The 17316-nt window shown below is 36.6% G+C and overlaps 1 protein-coding gene across 1 annotated transcript in view; it reads right to left on the reverse strand.

The window, feature by feature from the left end:
* Positions 1-17316, reverse strand: part of CEP120 (centrosomal protein 120) — a 65741-nt gene that overhangs the window by 19757 nt on the left and 28668 nt on the right. The window contains exons 10-17 of the mRNA XM_090276620.1: positions 15649-15798; positions 14424-14606; positions 12466-12562; positions 12207-12359; positions 11157-11246; positions 10948-11040; positions 9531-9692; positions 2419-2541 (exon numbers count right to left, since the gene is read on the reverse strand). Coding sequence (XP_090132746.1) covers positions 2419-2541; positions 9531-9692; positions 10948-11040; positions 11157-11246; positions 12207-12359; positions 12466-12562; positions 14424-14606; positions 15649-15798 — 1051 coding nt within the window. The remainder of the gene's footprint in view (positions 1-2418; positions 2542-9530; positions 9693-10947; positions 11041-11156; positions 11247-12206; positions 12360-12465; positions 12563-14423; positions 14607-15648; positions 15799-17316) is intronic.

Genomic DNA, 17316 nt, shown 5'->3' on the forward strand with positions numbered 1-17316 from the left:
AAGAAACCAGCTAATACCATCCTCAACTCAAAAGATTTTCTTTACTACTCTTATTCCCATCTCCAGATTTCCTCTACATTCATGCTTTTTGCCTCTTGCTGTTTTTTCTTTCAAAGACTGACTGTCCTGTGCTCAACCCCTTGCTTGCTTTTCGATGCCAATCTTCTATAACCCTCTGCAGTTTGGCTTATTAAAAGGCAGTGACTGAACTGTCAACCATTCTTGACTTTCCAGTCATGAGAGATTATTTTCTCATTCTTAAAGCTCCTGTTCTTTTGGGCACCGCACTGGACTGCATTTACTATTTCTCTAGATCACTTTAGCTTCCTTCCATGACTCTTGCATTTTGTCTGTGAAGCTACACTCTCCCACTATGTTTTATTTTCAGTTGTTCTTCCTAGACACTCCGTGAACGATTTTATCTATTTCTAAGGCTGTTATTGTACTTTGTTAAAATGAATTCCAAGTCTGTATGTTTAACCCTTTTCTCTCTTCCTACTATATGTTCTCATTTTTAACTATATTTAGTGAATTTCTCCACTTTTTCTGCCAACATCTCAAATACAGTATGTCTAAAATCAGAATTCAATTCTCTACAACTTCCACCCACCCCAAAAGTTCTTCATTAAAATTCTATTAATTTTCATTAAGCCAATCTTATTAGCTTGAGCATAATCTCTGAGTTTTCTTTCCAAATGAAATACAAATTCTTTAACTTAGCATCTAAGGTCTTCTCACATTCTCTTACCAGGCTTATTTTCATTTTGAAGCCACTACTATATACTGGTTAAACTCTTATGTTCTAGTCAAGCTATTTTCCAAATGTGCAAAAGACTTTTTAAACCTCAGTATAATACCTCTCCATGAGATAACCTCACCCACATACCTACCTATTTAAAACTTCACCTATTCTTTGAGTTCCATATCCAGTTTCACTTTTTTGTTATACTTAATGTATAAATTGCCATAGAAGTGACTGTTTCCCCTTTGTGTTCAGAGCATTTATTAAAAGAAAGCTAGGTAATACTTGCTATTATTTACCTTTCACTATAGTTATTTAAGTTCCTTGTTTCCTTTGGTAATTTGTTATTTACTTGACTCTACCCTGAACATTTTTGTACCATTCATGATAGCATTTAGCATGGTATAAATAGTGCACATCTTTGCTGGATAATGAAAATCCAATTATATCAATCAGCATTCTCCAGGAAGCCAGCAATCACTCTAGGTCTTTCAAACAGATGTAACTTAATATAGGGATCTCATTACACAGATAATGAAAGAGCAGAAATGCCAAAGAGGATACAGTGAGGTAACCTAGTGATTAGTAACAGCAGGAAGTCCCTAGTTCCTCTGGATAGGAGAGAGTACAAAAGAAAGTACCAGGAAGTAGTTCTTGTTACCAGGAACCCAGAAACTGGGGTTGTCCAGTGAGCTAGAACCCCAGTGATGACTGCCCAAAGGAAGCTGGAGATGAGATGTGTCATGGGAGATAGAACCATAAAACGATACTAACATTGCCAGGCAAAAAAAAACCCCAAAAAACAACAACAAAAAGAATGAGCTATGCTAGCATCAACTCCCATCCACCACCAACATTTCTGTTAGTGCCCCCTAGTGGCTGAATCTACAGAAGCAAAAGGGTACAAAGCTGAGGGTGAGAAAACGGGCAATGGTTGTTTTTCTGCTTCTTACCTATTATTTTCCTGTATATGCTATGTCTTTTTAATAATACCTAAAAATTGTCAAACTAAACTGTAAGAGCACATATTGTCAAACTTAGGTTGTTTGTTGCATGTCACACATTTTTTAAGGCCTAGAACCTAACTAAACATTCTTTCTGTTTGTGGGGAATTGTAATATAAGTGAGAGGCAGGATCTGGCATCTAACCATAGAAAACAAAATAGGGTCGATATCCCTTCTTCCAAGGTAAGAGCAAGAGTACCTACAGGCCTGTGATTTAAATAAAAATGCTCCCGTCTGGGGCACTGACTCTAAAGGGTAGTAATATGCAGAGTACCGACCATGGCTTCAGCAGGATGACCCCAGAACCAGGGGAAACAGAACCAGTGCCGTGCCAGTGGCAGCACCACCAGCGACATCCTGAGTAAACTCTTTTGTGATACAATAGGCCTTCGTTGCTCACCCCGGTTCCTGCCCATATGTTGAAACTGCTTCTTTAGCCTTTCTGACAATTTTGTGAATTCCTTTATTCCTAGAGTTAGTCAGTTTTGTTTGCAACCAAGGGTTCTAATTAGTATAAGCTACTGACAATGTTATGTGCCTTGAATTCTTCGATGTGCTATTTGAAATCAGAATACTTCAATGAAATGTTACAGTGTATACCCAAGTGTCATTACTGACTTTACAAATTGATCATTAGAACTAGTTAAGTTGCCATAAATTGACACTGGTACCTTTTCCAAGGTGAGAAGGTTTATTTCAGACTGTAGATGGACTTCTGGTTTGTTGCTTTGCTGGTCCTTGAACTGATGAAACTCTTTTTCCAAAATCTTATACTTATTTTCAGCATCATTAAGCTGTATTAAAAAAAAAAAAAGTATTACAGTCATTTTAAAACAGAGGTAAGTTTACTCTTACAGAATTCAACAGTGTCATTATTTTCTTATTCTAAACATGTTCATAGTAGAGAATTTAGAAACAAAGTATAATGAGAAAAATTAAGATCTCTAGTAATCCTAAAAATTTAGTAAATCAACTGCTTAACAATATACAAAAATTTTTTAAGAGTATGATATTTCTTTTAAAACTAGTATCAGGAAACCATTTTTGTTAAATTGCAGAGGGCAAATGAAAGTTACCTTATAAAAACACTGATACTTGAAACAAGATGGCGGAGGAGTAAGTGGAAGCTACACTAACTTCCTCCTAGAACTAGTCTGGATTTACAATGTAATTTTGGAGAAATCATCTGGAATAATGAACCGAACACCAGCTGGAGAGAAGTCTTATAACCACGGAGAGACAGAAAAGGCCGCTACATCACAACGTGACCGGTAGGGAGTGCGGAGACGTGGAAGGGCTGGCTGGGCTCCCACGGGTGGCAGCTGAAGGGGCTGAGAAACAGCTCAGCAGCCGGGGATTCCCCCTGAGAAGGGCAGGGTCTAAACCCCCAGCTGGGCTTCCCAGCCTACAGCGACAGAGTGGAAAGTAAAATAGTATCAGCTGTGAAAAGCGAAAAGCCACAGGCTTTCTTGCTAGCCGGAGAGAAACAGCAGGAGAAAAAGAGCTCTTAAGTGGATCACATACGAAAATATTTTGGCCACCACTTACCCTGGGCTCAAGCAGAGGGAAGGCAGAGAGGACTGGAGACACTTGGGGAGAATTTGGCACGGTGGCTTTGAGGGGAGAACTGGAGGAGCAGCTGACTGGGTCCCAGTGCTGACTCATCCCCAGTACTGCGGGTAGACCATTCCCCTCCAAGTGGCGTCAGCCTGAGGGGAAGCAAAAGCCCTGCCTACAGGAATTAAGCTGCCACACCCACAGTCCTTAAGCCTGACAGCTAATCACAGATTGAATAGATTAACAATCAAAGAAGACAGACAACAGCAGTAGATCCCTGGAAGTCTCCAACAGGCTGCCTAGGGCCAGACTGGTACATGATCTGACGCCACCAGAGGCAGATCCAGGAAGTGCAGATCATTCCAAGAAGCACCAACAAACAATAGGAGTCAAAAAAATGGGGAGACAGAGAAACAACCTCCCATCAAAAGGAAAGGTAGAATCCCCAGAAAGAGTGCTAAATGAAATAGAGGGGAGCGAACTATCAGATATGGAATTCAAAACATGGATTATGGAGAAGCTGAATGAGCTCAGCGGAAACTTCAAAGAACTCCAGAAAAACTACAAGGAACTCACAGAAAATTACGTGAGCATGAAAAAGGACATAGAAGCTATCAATAAGAGCCAGGAGGAAATGAAAAATACGATCTCTGAATTGAAGAACACAGTAGAAGGAATTAAAAGCAGGCTAGAGGAAGCAGAAGATCGGATCAGCGAGCTGGAGGACAACCTACACAAAAACTCCCAGACAATGCAACAAAATGAAAAAAGACTGAACAAGACTGAAGAGGTTCTAAGACAGCTGCAGGACAACATGAAACGTAATAATATCCGTATCATAGGAATTCCAGAAGGAGAAGAAGAAGAGCAAGGGATAGAAAACCTCTTTGAAAAACTAATGACAGAAAACTTTCCTAACATGACGAGAGAAAGAGTCACGCAAGTCCAGGAAGCACAGAGGGTCCCAATGAAGATGAACCCCAACAGGCCCACTTCAAGACACATCATAATTAAAATGCCAACATTCAAAGACAAAGAGAGAATCCTAAAAGCAGCAAGAGAGAAACAACTAATAACATACAAGGGAGCTCCAATAAGGCTATCATCAGATTTCTCAGCAGAAACACTACAAGCCAGAAGGGAATGGCAAAAAATATTCCAAGCAATGAAAAACAAAGGCCTACAACCAAGAATACTCTACCCAGCAAGGCTTTCATTCAAAATGGAAGGTGAAATAAGGAGTTTCCAAGACAAAAGAAGGCTAAAAGAATACATCTCCACCAAACCAGCATTGCAAGAGATGCTAAAGGGTCTGCTTTAAGAAGATGAAGAAACAGAGAGACAGAGAGGAACACGAGTACAAAGGGGGAAAATGACAATGAATAAGTACTGAAAGAAAGAAGGAACTTCTACCATTTGCAACAACATGATTGGAACTAGAGAGAATTATGCTTAGCGAAATAAGCCAGGCAACAAAAGAAAATTACCTTATGCTGTCACCTGTTACAGGAAACTAATGAACAACACAAACAAATGAGCAAAATTGAACCAGAGGTATGTAAACAAGGAATAAACTAACAGTAACAAAGGGGGAGATGGGAGGGAGAGAAGGGGTAAGAAGGGGAAGGGTCTAGTCAAAGAACATGTATGAATGACCCATGGACATGGACAACTGGGTGGGGACTGACTGTGGGGGGGGGGCAGGGTGCAGGGAAGCAAGAGGGGGAAAAAAAGTGAGACAACTGTAGTGGAAAAACAAACAAACAGAAAATTTTTTAGTGGGGGGGGGAATAAAAATATAAAGAATAGAAATGCAAGTTCAGTGAATATTAGAAGGACAAGGATTTTCCTTCCGATAAGACAGTCCTACAGATTTAGAGACTTGTATGTGGGTTATGTTACATAAATTAACATGTGTTTTCTGTTTTCAAAGGGCATAAGCCTACAATCTCATTACCTGAGTGATTATCTGTATGCATAGGCCTCACTTAATCCTGTCTGCATTGCTGCCTCCTGAGACTCAATGGTTTGGCTGAACTAAGTGGCTGGGTTGGTGAAGAACGGGGTGGTCTGTGGGCTTCACTTTAAAACTGGTTTCTCTTTTCTATCCTAATGGCTTGGACAGAAAAAGCCCAGAGGCCTGAGATGGGGGAAACCTAAAATATTTCCCTCAGTCCAAAATAAGTATAATGGGCAAAAGGGTTTTGGACAGGTGAGATGTACCTGGCACACCTTCCTCCAAAGAAGCCCTTCTTTTCCCTAATGTGGGACATTGAAAAATTAATACCTGTCTTTTGTCATCTAGTGGTTACGGATTAAATGATGTCCTTTAACCCTGTTGCCCCCAGAATACAACAAGGATGCCAGCCTGTCAAACCAAGCATGCCGTTGTCCAGAGACAGCCAACCAACCTGGAGTCTGCACGATCCTTCCCCTTGTGGGAAGGCCACCCTCCCCTCCACATCCCCACTCTTATTAGGGATTTCTTGACCCACGGGTAGGTAGGACGACGACCATGTCCAGCTTGAAGCAGCTAGAGGAGCTCGAGACCTTCATCCATTGTCCTTTATAAGATTGTAAAGGGTCTTAAGTCTGAGAGGGAGGAATTGTTATTTTTTATTGTTAAAATATTTAACTAATTAATTAATTAATTTTAAAAAAAGAAGAAGAAGAATATATGAAAGGGTGAGGCGGGAGAGCTTGTATGTACGACCCATGGGCATGGACTTGGAGAGGGGATTGTTGGGGAAGGGGGGTGCTGGGCGGAGGGGAGCAAAGGGGAAAAAAAAATTGGAACTATTGTAACAATATAATCAATAAAATATACTTAAAAAAAAAAAAAAAAAAAAAAAAACAGAATCTAAAAAATAACAAAAACAAACTAAACAGACAACCAGAGTGGGGACAGAATCATAGGTATAGGGAGCACGTGGAGGGATGTCAGTTGGGAGGGGGGAGGAGGAGGGAAATGGTGCAGGAATTAATAAGCATAGTAAGAGGGGTGCAGAATAGACAAGGGGATATTGAGAACAGTACAGTAAAGGCTAAAGTCAAAGAGCTTATATGCACAACCCATGGACATAGACTAAGGGGGATGGAACTGCTGAAGATAGGGAGGATGCTGGGCCAAGGGGAGCAAAGGAAAAAGAAATCAGGACAACTGTAATAGCATAATCAATAAAACATACAAAAAAAAAAAAAAAAAAAAAACTGATACTTTATACTTAAGATGTTACATGTAAGAAGATTGACAATTTTAGATATAACATATCAATGAAAATTAAGTTTAATATTAATACAGTACTTATTCTTAAAGGTGGATACGATATGAATTTTGTAATTCAAACACTATTATTACAATTTAAGGTAATTTAAAGATGATTTGGCCCAACCCCTTCATATTGATAGGTAAGAAAAACGAGGGTCAAACAGCTAAACAATTGAGGCAGTGCCAAAGAGCTATTAGCTAGTTAGTAGCAGAAGCATGATTAGAATTGAGATCTTTTCATCCCCTAGAATAGTGCTGTAATGGAAAGCAGGAGATACTTCCTTAATTTAAAAAAAGAGACAGACTGCCTTAACTAAATGCTCTATAATTTCCCTTAGAAGTTTCAAAACTACCAAAATAGTGAGGATATAAAGATACTTTTCAAATCTGAGATTAAAAAAAAAAAAAATCAAATGTAAATAAGTACTGTTCCAAAAACATAAACAAATATAACTTTTCATCATTAGCCAAACCAATTATTTTTTTATTAAAACATAAGACAACTAAATTTGAAATACAGAGAAAATTTGTGGTAAAAATAGAACTTAAATGATCAATAATAAATTCTTGTTTTATGCCAACAAATACAAACAATTCTAATGAGGATTTATATAGCATCTTTAGGTAATGAGGTATACTACATGTGTAAATATTCCAAATAACAGAAGTTCCTTCTTTGAACATCCAAACTTTTATTTTTAAACTTGAATAAAAATCTTTCTAAACTATCTTACTTTTCTGTTTTATACCAAAGCTAATAAACTTAATATTTAGTATTTGTTTCCTATCATTCAGGGACATTATCATAAACAATTACTGTGGTTACGATCAGGTTGTAAAGCAGTAAGCTGTTAGGTATACTGGGCTCTTTTTCCTTTAAGTGGTCCATAAACTACATTAATTTTTTGAATTCTGGTAACTGCCTTTATTTACCTGAATATAGATATTTTATCTTCATCAGTTTTTGCTGACAGTATGTCTATCAGTCCCTTCTACCTATCTAGTTAGAAGTGTACATATAGTAAATGTAACCTGGTTCAGAGTAAGGGCCTAACTAGTTTGTGTTTGTACAAGGAAAATGTACAATGTGTACATCATCGGCTTAGCAACATGGGTATCTCAGAAACTTCTGCTGCCCCCCACCCCACCCCAGTTTTTCCCCAGGCCTTTAGATTATGTCTTAGTAGCTCCGAGGGTAAATTTTCTAAAATACCAGTTCTTCCCACAAAGGTTCTTCCTACAAAGATGTAAGCTAATCACACTAGTCTGGGACAAGGTAGAGACCTGGGTTTTTTCAAGAACTCCCCTGGTTCTAGATGGCTGAATCTTCCTGATAATTAGGAGAAGAGGAGCATTTGGTGAATCCCATCACAATTGCCTACTTTTACACCTTGATCTTTCATATTTTAAATGAGGTCTTCATAACAATCAAATTCATATTTACAACTGCTAAATAATGTGACCTTAACTGACCCTGACTGCAATGAAAACTATTCTTCATGACAGAATTTACTGAAGACTTTGGAGGCATTCATCATACATATCTCACCTACAATGGAATTTTTCAAGAAAGATAAGCTTAATATGTAACAGCTTGATGTTTTTACTTATTTTTAGCAAATATTTATTAAACTCATGTGATAAAGGCTGGCTGGGCTCTAGGCATATAGATATAAACTGAAACAGTTTTATGGTGTTAACAATCTGAAACATCAAATTATCACACGAAATAAAATTTAAAAAGAATAGAATGTCCCCTTAAAATATATAACAACTTGGGGTGCAGGGGTCAAGGACAACTTCCTTGGGTCAGGAGGACACACAAAGACCCTCTGGTTTTGTGAAGCGAGCACAGTATGCTGGACGACCTGAGGGAGACCATTTGGCTGCAGTGTAGGGCAAAGGCGAGAGTTGGAGAGGAGGTGAAAAGGCAGGCTAATCCAAACTATGCAGAGGCTGTCAGGAAAGGTAATTATGCTGATCTTTATGAGCAATAAGATGGCACTGAAAGGTTTTAGAGGAGGGTGTCATGATTCCCAAATGTCTTACCACTCTGGCTGCAACAGGAAGAATAGAAATAGAGAACACTTATAGGAAGTTCAGGCATGGATGGCAGAATTGTGCTGGGTTTTAAATGCCTTTACACATCCAATTAGAGATGTCAAAAAGGCAGTTAGATATCTGGGTCTTGAGTGCAAAGGAAAGGTCTACGATATAAATGTGCAAGTCCCAGAGGTACAGATTGTCTCTGTACTGACGGGAATTAATATTGTTTAGTACAAAGTAAGTCTTGAACTTGGAAGAAGTCTAACACTTACTGGCTAAAGGAAAACAAGCCTGCAAAGGAGCCTGAGGGTGGCCGGAAAAGCAGAGGCAAACAAGGAGAGTGGTGTGACAGACACGGAGAGAAGAGAATACACAAAAACAATGGCAATAGTGTTGAGGTCAGTAAGTCTGAGTAAGAAGAGAAATGAAAAGTGCCCACTGAACTTAGTGACTGAGCTGCTGGTGGCTCCTTTGACAACTGGCTGCCTGGAGCATTGCGGATGGAAAGCAAAGTGGGATGGGTTAAGAGGTGAGTTCAGAAGGTGAGGAAATAAAGGAGCACAGACAATTCTGTCATGAAATTTGGTTCTTAACTGAATTCAGTCCAGTGGCAAGAAATATATCTATATTTGCTAAAAGGAGATTTATCAGAAAAGATTTTAAGCTGAGAGCTACTGAAATGTAGCACAATCTCATTCAAGTAATTTTAAGAGAAGGAAAATTATTCAATATAGTCCTTAGCTTTGACTTAGGGAAAGAACATCCAACTTAAAAGTTTACTTGTATATCAGTGCAATAAATATTAATTGTCCAAATTACTGTGAGTTTTTAAACGTTTTAGTGAACTACACCTATCATTTCTAGATGTGAATAAACTCAAAGTGTAAAGGGATGACAGGTATTTCATCCAACCTGCTGCTTAAGTCGGTGTTTATCCTCTTCTAGCTGCTTGATCTTTAACCTTTCCAGTTCTACTTGGTGAACACAATCTTCCTTGGCTCTGCGGACAGAGTTCTGAAGTTCTTGTAGGTTCCGTTCACGTTCTGATTTCAGTTCCTTTCTTTCTCTTTGAAGCTTAAAACAAGTACATCTTTAAGAGGCTGATGTATGAGCTGCATTATACTGTTCAATATTTTATTATCCATATTAATAGTCAAATGTTTAGAATGCTTACAAAATTCTCATACATTTTCAGTAGAGAATTAATCCTTAAATATACTGAAATTATAATTTTCAATCACTTAGTTCTAATATACAAAGTACATACAAAAATTCATTTATGACTTGTACAACTTCAACTGAAAATGCCCTAATCACTTAAAATTCCTACTTGAACAAACCCATTTTAACATATAAACAAATAAACCCAAGTTCCTTTTCTTCTTTAAGAAACTTATTTTCTGCCCAATTACACAGAAGATAATACTCTTATTATTAAAACAAATATACACTTCAAGTTTAAACATCTACATTAATTTAGACATCCCAGAAAATGGATAAAGATAAGGTTAGGGTGATATGCTGAGAAAATTTAAGAAACATATTTAGGCAGAGAAGGAACATATAACTTTAATATAGAAGAAATTCTAATTATTTTGAAATGACCTTTACAATAATTTTTTAAATTATTTAGGGTAAAATTTAGTAAGACCTAACAAAAATGCTAACTAGGCCTAGTACTCATCTGTTCTTGGGATTGAATCTTTAATGGGCAAGAAAGAGAGATTTCCTTCTTACTGAAAATCAGGAATGTAGACCCCTGAGCCTGTGCTACATTTTCCTTTTTCTCTAGGTAGTGCAACTATCCATTCCTTTACATAATGGGAAAGTGAACCAAATTTCTCCACTATTGTAGAAGTCCACCAACTGGCTGAATGACAGTTAACCATTTCGAACAACGAACACTTTCTTCCTATTCCTCACATTCTAAAACACAAAACAGCTTTACCTAGTTGAAGAGCAGTTTTTTCCCCATAACATCTGAGAAGATATCTATGAAATATATTTTATATAAGTATAAAGAAAAACATGAATGGTATAAGCCTAACATATGGATTCTGTGAAATAAAGATATTTGATAGATGGTCCTGACCAGTGTAGCCCAGCTGGTTATGCGCTGTCTCGCAAAGCAAAAGGTCACTGGTTCTCTACCTGGTCAGGACACTTGCCTGGGTTGTGGGTTTGGTCCCCATGGGAGTGCACATGAGAGGCAACGGATCGATGTTTCCCACATCAGTGTTCCTTGCCCTCTCCTCCCTCCCCTCTCCTCTCTCTAAAAATAAATAATAAAATCTTAAAAAAATATATATTTGATAGACAAATACAGTACCTCTGATTCTGTAATGGCAAGCTGCTGCTCTCGCTTCTCTAAATCAATTAGGGTTTTTTGAAGTTTTCCTTCCAGAATAGTATATTCAGCCACCTAAAATATAATAAAAGCTGCATGATCTTTTCCCCAAACTCAAAAACACAATTTAAAAAATACATATATAAGACATTATTAATATCTTTCCTTTCCTTCTTCAATTTCTATACTACCTTTTTCTTTACTAGTGATTCTCTCTCTCGATCCCTTTTCTTCCATTCTTCTGCAAGAGCTTGCATATGAGCCAGTTCTTTCTGTTTTAGCTACAAAAAGAAGAAAATAAAAGTGAGGAAAAACCTAAATATTTCAAGTAAACAAATCAGTTGCTTTCAGTTAAAAATTAAGTGATCACTGCCCTGGCCAGTGCGACTCAGCTGGAGCATCGTCCTGTAAACCAAAAGGTGGTGGGTTCCATCCCTGGTCAGGGGGTGTATAAGAGGCAATTATTGATTTTTCTCTCCCTCTTTCCTTTCCTCTCTGAAATCAATAAGCATGTCCTCAGGTGAGGATAAAAAAAATTAAGTGATTACTGATATGTTCCTTTCAGGTGTTGTATTCTTTTTTAAAAAAAGGATGCCTTTGGCAAGTATTAATAACCATGTAAGTATAATTCAGGAGAGTACATGGTAAGTTCTGTTTTCTAAATCTCTTGCTTTTGTTTTTTAAAGATTTTATTTATTTACTTTTTAGAGAGGGCAGAAGGAGGAGGAAAGAGAGGTAGAGAAACATCAATGTGTGAGAGATACATCGATTAGTTGCCTCTCACAGGCCCCCAATGGGGGCCTGGCCCAAAACCCAGGCGTGTGCCCTGACTGGGAATCAAACCGGTGACCTTTTGGTTTGCAGGCCAGCACTCAATCCACTGAGCCACACCAGCCAGGGCTAACTCTGTTGTTTAAAGACTGATGATTCCAAGTTCCAGGAGGGTACAATAAATGAGAACCTGAAATTTAAAGAAACCTCCAAGTTCTTAACCTCTAAACGCTAACCTTCAGTCCTGATTTTGCCTAGGACAAAGTTTAGGGGAAATCTTCTAAATGACTTCTGCCAACCTGTCACGTTTAAAATATATTTTTATTCTCAATTTTCCTGTAGGAGTAAGATATTCTTGATATTCAAAGTGACTGGATAAGGGACGCAAGGAACAGAGCATATTTTTCCTGAGCCATAGCAGGCTTTACTAAACAAAAAAAATAGTTTTGACGTAACATTTAAAAAGTAACCTGATTTTCAAAAATGTCTTCTTGCATCTCTTTCCACATTTCTAGCTCAAGTGCTGCTTTGTATTCTAAGGTTTCACGGGGCTCTGTCTGGTTTTCTGAAGGACACGGTGCGGGCGGAAGAAAAGATGGCTTCTGTTGCAGAGCAGCTAAACCCTAACATAGAAATAAAAAAAAAAGCATATTGAAACAAATACACTCACACACACAACATATTAGATCCATTTTAAAGAGTAATTTAATAACATTCACTGATACTTACCTGAGATGAATCAGAGACAAAAATCTCACGTGTTTTTACTAGTCCGTAATCTTCTAAAGTCAGTGTGTAAGAAAGATTTATTATCCTGTTATTTGACCTACAAATTAGAAATACATTAAGATTCATGGAAACATTTTCATATTTTTCCTCTTATGTTCTCAATGCTATAGCACTGAGTAGACAACATTTCCTTCATCTGACCCTTGCTGCTGAAACTGCAGTGGTTTCTATAAGCTTCAAAGCCTCCCATATCCATGACTATTTGATCACAAACACCCTATTAAGTACATACCTCTGTTTATTATAAGACCAACAACTACAGATTTGAAAAAAACCAAAAGTATAAAACACAGGAGAAATTTTAAATTTCACTGCCCACAAGCTATTACTGCTAACATTTAACTTATTTCTTTCCTGTTTTATGTATATGTAGATACACACATTAAGATCACTTATCAAATTTTGTCCCTTTTTTCCTATTTACATTAAGAGCATTTGCTCATATCATAAATATTAATTTAAAAACATAATTTTAATGCCTATAATATATACTAAAGAATTAAGTAGTAAAATAAACTTAATTCCTCTCTTTTTGAATATATATATATATGTTTTTCTGAGGTATTTTTTAAATTTTCCTGCGATGAATACACATGTACATAAACCTTATACTGGATATGAGCACTGCCTCAGAATAATTTCTAGAAGTAGAATAACAGTTTTATGAATATGAGTATCTCTAGAGCATAGAACTGCATGTAGCACTTTATCATTAATTAAATAAAAACGAGAAAAAATGTTAGAGGAAAATAAAATCTAAACAAAAAAGAAACAAACAAACAAAAAGAACATAGCTTAGTCTAAATTAAATTTATTCCATAAACCTTTGGTTAGACAAAACTTAAATGAATGTATCCCACACAATTAGAACTCTAAATAAACTTTTACATTTTCTTCTAATCTCATAGATTTTAGAAGAAATTTTAAAAGTACAATGAAGCACTACCATATCTGAAGTTTTCACTTAAGTGAATCTAGAAGTTCTCAGTCTACAGAGCAGGACAATAGAAGTTAACATTCATAATAAACACCATTAAAGTAACTTCAAACAGTAAGGATTTGACTTTTTAAAATGCTACTTTGGATGAGAAAAAGAATGCTAATTTTTAAGAGATTTTCAATAACAGAAGTTAAAACACAAAGAACTGTCAGTTACCCAGAATATCTGATTCTTTAAAACACCTATTACCAGATCTTACAGGTGAATAAAAGTTTTACTAAACCTTCACTCTCTGGAAGTGGCTACTGATGGAAAAAGAGTAAGGAAGAAATTTCAACAAAACTCTTTAGATCTCAGCTTTTTATTGAGCCCGATTTCCTTCTACTTTCTTACTATGCCTTAAAAATAAAGACATGTCATATATAATGCCAAACGATTTAATTTTCTACTGTTAAAATTTAAAATCACTCAACAAATATATAATTTTGTCTGAAATATGTGAACTCCACCAGCTTTTAACTATGGCGATGAATTTCAGGACCCCAAGAACAATTGTTTGTAAAAGTGCAAACATTTGTAGCATTCTCAGAGTTCAGTAATGAGGTAAAAGTTTAAATTTTTTAAAAAAGAAATAGTCACCCCCAATGCAAAATAGTATAAAAATACATGATAGATTTTACCTTGAATTACGAAATAAAAAGATCCTGAATTTAAAATTGCCAGGCTAAACAGAGGGGAGGGAAATATTCAATAGTCTTGAGTAAATATTGCAGTATTATATAAGCATAAATTCTTCACTTTGTGAGGGTATAACAGGTATCAGAAAGCTAGAGTAAACTAGGATATAGTTCCCACAAGTAAAAAAATAAAGATTAGAAAAAAGATGATATGAAAGGATAAGATTGTAGCTAATCACAATAAAAAGAAAAGCAAATACCAGTTTTGCAAAATGCATTACCCTTGTGCTGCTATAATAGGCACACTTTCACTGTAAGTTTGACGCCAACACTGTTCACCATTAGAACCTAAAAAGCGAGTTTTTTCTGAAGACAAGACATTAGAAAGCTGGATTCTGGCGATTCCCAGAAGTAAATCTTTACTCATTTTATCCTTGTGCCATAATTCAATCAGCAATGGAATCCTAAGGAAGAAACATATTCAGAGCTATCAGCAATAGAATTCTAAGGAAGAGAGAAACATATTCATACCTATCAACTTGGAACTAAGTCTTTTTGGACTAAAATCTTTGGATTCCCATAATGAAGTCAGAGATATTTTTGTTACCTCAAATGTAAAAGTTCAGTCCCACAGGTAAAAAACAGAAAATTTCATTACATCTTGTATACCTCCTTCTTTGCAATAAAGAGATCCTTCAAACACTATTGCTCCCACAAATGGTTAAATTATAGTTACTCTTCATTCTTCCTTTTAAAATACGTATTATACAAATTTGAATTTTGATACTCGGATAAAATAAAATGACATTGCACAGATCTCATTTTTCTTCACCGATCTATTTAAGATAGTTGAATTAACACCTCCATTTTATATAGATAAAACATAAAAAAAGAAGCCCTGGCTGGTGTGGGTCAGCGGACTGAGTGCCAGCCTGCGAACCAAAAGGTTGCCAGTTCGATTCCCAGCCAGGTCACATGCCTGGGTAGCAGGCCGGGTCCCCAGTTGGGGGTGCATGAGAGACAACCAAACATTGATGTTTCTCTCCTTCTCTTTCTCCTTCCCTTCCTCTCTCTCTAAAAACAAATAAATAAAATCTTAAAAAAAATAATGTTAAAAAAATCAAACAAAATACATTACAGTCATTCAGGGATCAATAATAAAAACTAAATGGTTCATACATATCTAAACATACATTAGGAAAAGGCAAGACAGCTTTTCAAAGCTCCTTCATAACTCACAGGCTGTTTTAACAAAGTTCGAATATCTAAACTCAGGCAAATAAAACATGAAAATCTAAAGGAGCCTTCATAGCCACATAAAACTTTGTAGCAAAAGCATAAATGTCACAGACATTATTCGTATATTTGTTTCTAGATTCTCAAATGCATAAACTGATATGGATTTAAACCTGTAGGAATTCCTCTTGTTTATAAGATACAAATTTTCAAGAGTTGACTTGAGAAGATATTAATAATACCATATACACAGTGTAGTGTGCACATCACCTTAAGAAGGTATCTTGCAGCTGATGTGGCATCGTTGCAAAATCAAATGCACAGTAAGATTGGGGAAGAAAAACCTCCATGTTTTTCCGAACTTCTACAGGAGGATTAGTCATAATAGGAGCTGCACTTCCGAAGAATGGATACGAGTACCTAGATTTCAGAGAAACAGAATCTTAAAGATTTATAGATAAAATTTAGTCTGTTAAAAAAGTACAATACGAATATCATGGGCAAATAGAATTTTTAAATAGATAAGTGATAAAAACACATTATGGTTTTAGCCTTATTGCAACTTTAAAGTTATACAAATATTTTGTGTTGATATAAAAATTATAGAAATTATACAGACAATACATTATTTGCTTAATACTACTTTCCAAGTTGCTTTACAGGTAATTTTTCATTTATCCTCCATGGAAGAAAGAGAATTCTGGTATGACCGACTAAGGAAGAGATAGTCTTTTTGGTACAATGCAAATATAACAGAGTTAGGAATGAAAATGACTCTACTAAACAAAGACTGAGTTCCCATTTGTTTAAAAGGTCCCTGAGGGCTCCAGTCATATCTTTTTTATCTTTGCACTCCCAGGAACAAATAAGCAGTTTCCACCACATTGTAAACACTCAAGAAAAACTTGTTTAATTTAATTTCCAAACCTAGTTTCCTTTATATAATAATGTCTTGAACTTTTATGAGCTAAAGAGCCCTTAGTCTACTCCAAAGGGGTGCATTTATGATACCCTGTCTCTCAACAGAGAATCAAGGACGAAAGCAACTCAGGTACGTATGGGTGAATCACAGAGCAACGTAACACTTTTTCCTCTTTTCATCATAAAAACCACACCAGGAAAAATTGGAAGGATGCCTGACTACTGCTGAACTTATTTTTTACATTTAAAGCCAATACAAAGATATAATGCTCATTTAAATGTCATGTTATATCTTATTATTCATTACGAAAACTAGAATTTACACCCATTAATAAAAGTTGCTCTCCCCATAAGAAGAATCCTGTGCATTCACTCATTTTCAGTATAATCACACACCCACTGAAATCAAGGCATCTCGGAGAGTTCATGCCCTAGAAATTAAAACCCTACAGCCCCATTACAGGTTGTTGCGATTAAAAAAAAAAACACACACAAACTTTTTCAAATAACAGTGGTACCTCACAAATCCCATTACATAGTTGCAACTGCAATTTCATACCAATGCAGGGCATAACATACACTTTCTTAAACACAGAAAAGGTGAAACGGCCAGCGTTTTAAATAATAACTTAAAATGAACCTAAGACAGAACCAGTAGTTTTTCTTTTAATTTTGTAGTCTTTCCCCTTTTCTCTGCCAAGTGAACTAGCCTCCTCACATACTGCCTTACTTCGCAATGTGTCTCCTTCACTAGGTTGAACTCTTTGTTTACAATACACACACAGTGCAGTATGTGGGCTCCATGTACCCCTGATACCAGGCACACCTCTGGCATTGTGCAGGCACTTCATGATGTGAGAAATGCTCACAATAAAAAACACCGGGACACAGGGCTTTAGCAGTAGCTGAGGCTTTATTCACAGGTCTGCAGAGCTGGGTGCACGCAAAGATAGGCACACCCCAAACAGAAAAACGAACTGGTTTTATACTAACGCGAGTAGCCCCCGCCAACTTCCC

This window comes from Furipterus horrens, unplaced genomic scaffold (assembly GCF_987537825.1).
Source record: "Furipterus horrens unplaced genomic scaffold, mFurHor1.1.pri manual_scaffold_5, whole genome shotgun sequence".
NCBI classification, from domain to species: Eukaryota; Metazoa; Chordata; class Mammalia; order Chiroptera; family Furipteridae; genus Furipterus; species Furipterus horrens.